We start from the raw sequence: 7,899 nt of genomic DNA on the forward strand, positions 1-7,899 counted from the left end.
TTATTATTTTAATATTATTTAAAAATAATATTTCAATCATTTTCTCACCAAATCTGATCCTAATTTCTACCTACTACTTTCTTCCATGCTAAGAAATCTTAATGCTGAAAATTTATTTTTACTATTTACTTTTTACTATTTATTATTTACTTTTTACTATTCAATTTAAAAAATTTTACTAAATAAGTTACCAAAAATTTGAACCTCTCCTTCTAAAATTACTATAATTTTATATCCACTAAAATTATTATTACTAATAAAATGCTAAAATTTACTATTATAAATATTTTTCATGAGTCTTACAAATTAAGCTACCAAAATTTTTTATTAATCTTTCCACATTTTATAAACTTATTATATTTTCCATTCACAAAGAAATTTATTACTATTAGTAATAAAATTATTACCATTAAGGTAAATATTTTTCATGGGTCTTACATTCTACCCCCCTTAAATAATTTTCGTCCTCGAAAATTGCCCTTGTTATGAACATAGTTATTATTTCATTCAAAAGACCATTATCTTTCAATCAAAATCACTTTGAGGTCCAGGCTCAACGTCAATCCCATCACTCTATAAAAGAGATTGTCAAGGTCGATGCACATCCTCTCTCATGTGTAGAGTTGCCTCCCACAACTCGTATAATGAACTTATCAGGGTAGTTCCCATTACTCAAATAGTTTATCAGGGCAACTCCCACCGCTCAAACGAGGAGACAATTCTGGGTCAACATACATATCACATATCTCACACCAAAATCATATCATATTTACACGCACTCATATAGCAAGAGATCCTCTCTAATTTGAATATTTCATACTCCCAAAAATGTAGTAAAAATTGCATACTACTACTTTTTTTTGTTTTGTTTTTTTTTTGTTTTTTTTAACCGAAACTATTGAAGCCTCCGGTATGCATGACCGGAACTGTGGGCACAGTGAGATTTTTGGCTATAAAAGGGGAAGCGAACCGCGTTGGGTGACACTTTGAGACGTTGTGACTTGGAGCGTGTGAGAGAGAGTGTGAGATCTTCTGACTGAGAGAGCTTTCGAGCAATCCTTTGGGTGCGAGTGAGATCTGAGCACCGAGAGTTCTCAGTGTGAGAGCTTGTGGGATCTGGACGTCTGAGTGTGGGAGATCATAGAGTTTCTGCGCGAGATCGGAAACCCTTCCGGCCAAGCTTAACCTTCATGTTCCAAGGCTTTGCTCCGTGGCGAGTAAGTGTTCTTTTCTCTTATCTCTTCCTTTCCTTTAACCAGCTTCTCCTTCTTCTTTAATTCTTCCTTCTTTTCTTTCCTTCTTTCTTCTTTCTGCTTCCTTTCATGCACTTTTTCTTTTCTGAGCTTTTATTACTCGCAATTATATTCTGCTCTCTTCTTTTTACTCTGCTTCGTTCTTCTCTTTACTTTCCGCATTTTATTTTATTTGCACTTTATTTGCTTTCCTTTTCTCCTTCTATTTTCCTTTAATTAACTAAAACTATAAACACACTGTCTTAACAAAGATAAGGGGTATATCGGCTGGAAACAAGACGTTAATCTCCCTTCGTTTGAAGGTATGGCAGAGACAATCGGGTAGAACAATGCCACGTACCCCATAAAAACTGAAAACTTAAAAAATAATTTTATTTGTATGCACAAAATGGACACGAACAAACTTGGATGTAGATCCGTTTAGGAACATTTGCGAGGACCGTGAAACAGATCTATTTTTTTGGACATTGAGACTTCAAGAACATAACAATTAAACTAAAAAGAGAAGAAGAAAAATGAAAAACTTGACTTAAATTGGAATCTGACTTCACTGAAATAAATCTTTTTATTATTTTTACTTTTATTTTTATTTTTATTTTTTTATTTATTTTTTTACTTGATGAACAAAAACTTAGAGAATGGATATGGAAGCCAAGACAGTTCATAAACGATGGCGGTCCACCCCGGAACAAGTTAAAATCTTGCTGAACATCTACAACCATGGGATCATCAATCCTAGTCGAGATCAAGTTCGCGAGATCACAGGACGACTCCAGGAGTACGGGGAAGTCGGAGAATACAGCGTCTACTGCTGGTTTCAGAACCATGGAAATCGGGTGAAGAATCGAGGTTGGCAACAAAGCATCCCTGGTAAACCTGGATCTTCATTTACTCTCCTTCCGCCGTTTATGTATGGTAAATCTTCTTTTCCTTTCCTCTTCTTTCTCTTTTATTTATTTTATTAAACTCTGACTACTATTATTTTTGCATTTCCGCAGATCCTTCATGGGTGATTCCAAGGACTCCGGAGCTCTTAGATCTCTTTCCCATTCCCGTTATACATAAAGAGGAAAAGAAAGTTACTCCACCTATGCCATTCCGTACCCAAGCTCCTTCCACAGAGCTTTCTCTGAGGTTGTCGCTCGCCGATCAGTAGTCTCCTTAGGAGACTGCTTTTATTTACTTATTGTATTTTATAATGGTCTGTACTCCTAATGGTCACTTGTGGCCAACTCACGAACATTTTATTTTTATTTATGCACTGTGTGATATTTATCTGTTCTACTCTTTATGTATGTTTGCTTAATGTGTAGTACCATCTTCACACGAAGATTAAGGTATCTGTTATAACTATGAGATTTGGAAAATTATGTAGTCCCTATAACCTTATAGATCTGAGTTTATTGTAATATATGATATTTGTCATGACATACGCCATTGTCTTATTCATTTCCTTTAATGAAATTGAATTTCTTTGAGAATAGCTTCCAATTGTCCATTCTTATGCTAACACACATTTGTAATTCGGACTTAGATGAATCAAACCAATATTTAAAAATTTTAGAAAGAAATTAATTAAATAGCTAGAAAATATTTGTCTTTACAGAATGTAAAAGGATCTGACATTATAAGATCGTAATCCTCGATATAATGCAAATTTTTTTTTTATCAACTAAATACACATAACACATATTTGTAATATTCCCATCACGAGACAAGAACACATAAAATTATATCCTTCAAAATATCTGCACAAATTATACTACTAACCGCGCCAAACAATATATCCATTTAAGCATCATAACTGAATTTGAAACACCCTAATTCGTATACACTTATATATCACAATTTCCGTTGAGCTAACACCACAAAACACATGTCTCCAAATCATTTGAGTCGGGAAACACCCACTACTTTAAACCACAGTCAAGAAGAATATGGTTGACAGTCAACCAAATCCATTCTCAAAATTTCATTCAGGCCTTCAAGAGGTAAATAGATCAAGTTCACCATGAACTTGCATCTGACGACGATATTTGAGTATCCAACACTAACTGAACTGGTCGAGATTTGTCCTGATACTGGCATAAAACCACCAGTTCGACTCCTAGATCACTCACTGGTGTACTGAAGTCTTCCAAACCAAGCATTTCTTCTCCTCAATTTTCACTCCCGAGGGTTTAGGGCAGTCTCCCTTGCAGTGAACCTCACTACCATTATAACACGTTACTGATGTAGGTACAAGCGGTTGGGATCGCTGATAGGGTTTCTTGCTTTACTTTCCCCCAATTGATTTGTTCATCTGCGTCTTGTCAACTCAACTTCGGTTTCGATCCATCTTCAAAATCTCTAAACCATGGGTCTGCTTCATCGACACTAGTATCGCCACAAAATTTAGTAGGATGGTTTTACAGAAAGCTTTCCAAATTCCACTCTTGAACCGAAATAACAGAGGAGAAAGCACTCTGAGTGGCCCTGCCACTAGTCAACACTTCAGTGAATTGTCTTTGAGTGTTCTCAGATGCCATTCTCGCGTTCTCGGTAGATACCCTTGCGGCTTTAAAACTATGCAGGGTTATGGTATTTTGCTCAATCAATGCAGCATTTTGTTGTTGCGATGCCTGAAGTACAGACTTCAGCATCTCATTAGATTCAGACGGCGCATTCTGAGGGAGAGAATGAAATCTAGGTGTCATCTTCCGTTCTCACAGAGAAGAAAGACCATCAATTCCACTTAAAGAAATAACGATAATCCACTAAAACATTTCTAAGAGTGCACAAGCATGAGCAAGGCACACCCATCCTACAGGATTTCCTAAGGAAATAACTGCTCTGATACCATTAATGTAACGTCCCAAAAATATACGTCATGCATATATAGAAAGAACGTCATCATGCATAATATGTGAAAGCAGTTAAGAGTATTAAGGATTACAGTCATCCTCAAATTAGCTACAGAATTTTAAACTTAAACGTAGCAGAGTATTTTAACGTACTAATGACAAATAGAAATCCTAAAACGACTAAGCGGCAACGTCAAACATCGGCACTGGATCAAACGACATTCCTTCATCTACTCCCGTATAACGAATTATACGATCATCGCACATACACAAACACAAACAAGTAGGGTGAGCTAACATGCAACAAATCATGCATAATTACTTCGTTACAAACATCATATAAATTATGTCAGACACCCTCATACCATCGTACCACAATTCCTATTAGACACTCGTCCCACAATACCCAATAAATACCATAATACTCAACAGACATTCATTCCATAAGACCCAATAAACACTCATCGCACAATACCCAATAAACACTCATTCCACAATACCCAATAAACACTCATCCCACAATACCCAAATAAACACTCATTCCACAATACCCAATAGGCACTTATCCCCACGATATTCAATAGGCACTAATCCCAACGATATGCTGATGAGCGGTACAATGGAAGGTTTTTCACTTGTGATGTCATTCTTAGTCCCCTCACTATGTCCAAAACCGGCACATAGACCAGGACATTCTGCCCTCCATACCATTCATAAGGTTAGTCCCCTCACTATGTCCTAAACCGGCACATAGACCAGGACATTCTGCCCTCCATACCATTCATAAGGTTAGTCCCCTCACTATGTCCTAAACCGGCACATAGACCAGGACATTCTGCCCTCCATACCATTCACAAGGTTAGTCCCCTCACTATGTCCTAAACCGGCACATAGACCAGAACATTCTGCCCTCCATACCATTCACAAGGTTAGTCCCCTCACTATGTCCTAAACCGGCACATAGACCAGGACCTCCTGCCCCTCTCACCACATAATTCATCATTCTCTACTTGAGACTGAATGATTATTAGAGTATCAGGATAACCTCCAACTTCATGACCCTCAACATCAACATATACGCACATACCATGACATTACAGAATCTCTCCACGAAACTCATACCATGCTCACATTCCTTAACTCATATTAAAGATTTATTTCAGTGAAGTCAGATTCCAATTTAAGTCAAGTTTTTCATTTTTCTTCTTCTCTTTTTAGTTTAATTGTTATGTTCTTGAAGTCTCAATGTCCAAAAAAATAGATCTGTTTCACGGTCCTCGCAAATGTTCCTAAACGGATCTACATCCAAGTTTGTTCGTGTCCATTTTGTGCATACAAATAAAATTATTTTTTAAGTTTTCAGTTTTTATGGGGTACGTGGCATTGTTCTACCCGATTGTCTCTGCCATACCTTCAAACGAAGGGAGATTAACGTCTTGTTTCCAGCCGATATACCCCTTATCTTTGTTAAGACAATGTGTTTATAGTTTTAGTTAATTAAAGGAAAATAGAAGGAGAAAAGGAAAGCAAATAAAGTGCAAATAAAATAAAATGCGGAAAGTAAAGAGAAGAACGAAGCAGAGTAAAAAGAAGAGAGCAGAATATAATTGCGAGTAATAAAAGCTCAGAAAAGAAAAAGTGCATGAAAGGAAGCAGAAAGAAGAAAGAAGGAAAGAAAAGAAGGAAGAATTAAAGAAGAAGGAGAAGCTGGTTAAAGGAAAGGAAGAGATAAGAGAAAAGAACACTTACTCGCCACAGAGCAAAGCCTTGGAACATGAAGGTTAAGCTTGGCCGGAAGGGTTTTCGATCTCGCGCAGAAACTCTATGATCTCCCACACTCAGACGTCCAGATCCCACAAGCTCTCACACTGAGAACTCTCGGTGCTCAGATCTCACTCGCACCCAAAGGATTGCTCGAAAGCTCTCTCAGTCAGAAGATCTCACACTCTCTCTCACACGCTCCAAGTCACAACGTCTCAAAGTGTCACCCAACGCGGTTCGCTTCCCCTTTTATAGCCAAAAATCTCACTGTGCCCACAGTTCCGGTCATGCATACCGGAGGCTTCAATAGTTTCGGTTAAAAAAAACAAAAAAAAAACAAAACAAAAAAAAGTAGTAGTATGCAATTTTTACTACATTTTTGGGAGTATGAAATATTCAAATTAGAGAGGATCTCTTGCTATATGAGTGCGTGTAAATATGATATGATTTTGGTGTGAGATATGTGATATGTACGTTGACCCAGAATTGTCTCCTCGTTTGAGCGGTGGGAGTTGCCCTGATAAACTATTTGAGTAATGGGAACTACCCTGATAAGTTCATTATACGAGTTGTGGGAGGCAACTCTACACATGAGAGAGGATGTGCATCGACCTTGACAATCTCTTTTATAGAGTGATGGGATTGACGTTGAGCCTGGACCTCAAAGTGATTTTGATTGAAAGATAATGGTCTTTTGAATGAAATAATAACTATGTTCATAACAAGGGCAATTTTCGAGGACGAAAATTATTTAAGGGGGGTAGAATGTAAGACCCATGAAAAATATTTACCTTAATGGTAATAATTTTATTACTAATAGTAATAAATTTCTTTGTGAATGGAAAATATAATAAGTTTATAAAATGTGGAAAGATTAATAAAAAATTTTGGTAGCTTAATTTGTAAGACTCATGAAAAATATTTATAATAGTAAATTTTAGCATTTTATTAGTAATAATAATTTTAGTGGATATAAAATTATAGTAATTTTAGAAGGAGAGGTTCAAATTTTTGGTAACTTATTTAGTAAAATTTTTTAAATTGAATAGTAAAAAGTAAATAATAAATAGTAAAAAGTAAATAGTAAAAATAAATTTTCAGCATTAAGATTTCTTAGCATGGAAGAAAGTAGTAGGTAGAAATTAGGATCAGATTTGGTGAGAAAATGATTGAAATATTATTTTTAAATAATATTAAAATAATAAATAATATTAAAATATTAATGAATAGTAAATTTTTTTTTTACTATAAATAGCCATGGGAGGGAAGGGTATTTTGCACCAAGAGAAGAGGAATCAAGTGAGAGCTTGAGAAATAGAGAAGAAAGAGCTAGGGAGAAATTTTTAGTTGCAAGAAGAGTAGAGGTTCTGAAGGGTTTCGGGGAAATAAATTCAGATCAAGAGGAATCTGGAATAGAGGTAGGGGAGCTAACTTTTCTAAGCTTTTATATTATGATTTAGTACTGTTTTATTACTATTCATGTCTTGAAATTATGTATGAATATTGTTAATGCTTACTGTATGTTTATCTATATTGATATTCGGTGTAAATATTATATGCTGTTGTTTAGAATCTGTTAATAAGAAATTTGTTAAAAACTAGTTGAGGAACACTTTGGCTAAGGAAAGACTTGGTACTTAAGTTGTCCATTGTGACGCACCTCTCTTTCCTAGAAGTCTACTCGACAGGTTTTTAACTTAAATCTTGTGTACAGATTATGTATTGTTAAATTATCATGTAATATATCTTGTTGGAATATATTCAGTTTGTATGATTTCTGAAATGATTGAAGTTTATTTGATTTGAATTTATGCATCTAAACATGTACGAGTATTACGGGGAAATGTCATAAGGGTATAATATGAGTTGAGGAATGTGAGTATGGTATGAGTATCGCGGAGAGATTCTGTAATGTCATGGTATGTGTATGAGGATTATGGGTAGATTTCATAATGGTATAATATGAGTTAAGGAATGTGAGCATGGTATGAGTTTCGTGGAGAGATTCTGTAATGTCATGGTATGTGCGTATATGTTGATGT

General features: G+C 35.6%; 1 protein-coding gene across 1 annotated transcript; it reads left to right on the forward strand.

Annotated features, from left to right (window-relative positions):
* Positions 1-1,891: 1,891 nt before the first annotated feature.
* LOC108324736 (WUSCHEL-related homeobox 8-like) lies at positions 1,892-2,409 on the forward strand. The gene is made up of 2 exons (XM_017557667.2): positions 1,892-2,168; positions 2,252-2,409. The coding sequence occupies exons 1-2, from the start codon at positions 1,892-1,894 to the stop codon at positions 2,407-2,409; spliced, it is 435 nt and encodes a 144-aa protein (XP_017413156.2).
* The last annotated feature ends 5,490 nt before the right edge of the window (positions 2,410-7,899 follow it).

The sequence above is a fragment of the Vigna angularis genome, chromosome 3 (assembly GCF_016808095.1).
Source record: "Vigna angularis cultivar LongXiaoDou No.4 chromosome 3, ASM1680809v1, whole genome shotgun sequence".
In the NCBI taxonomy this organism is placed as follows: domain Eukaryota; kingdom Viridiplantae; phylum Streptophyta; class Magnoliopsida; order Fabales; family Fabaceae; genus Vigna; species Vigna angularis.

Coding starts and splice junctions, on each gene's coding strand:
- LOC108324736 (XM_017557667.2), top strand. CDS start 1,892: ATGGATATGGAAGCCAAGACAGTTCATAAACGATGGCGGTCCACCCCG. Junction 2,169..2,251: donor CCTTCCGCCGTTTATGTATG/GTAAATCTTCTT, acceptor GCATTTCCGCAG/ATCCTTCATGGGTGATTCCA.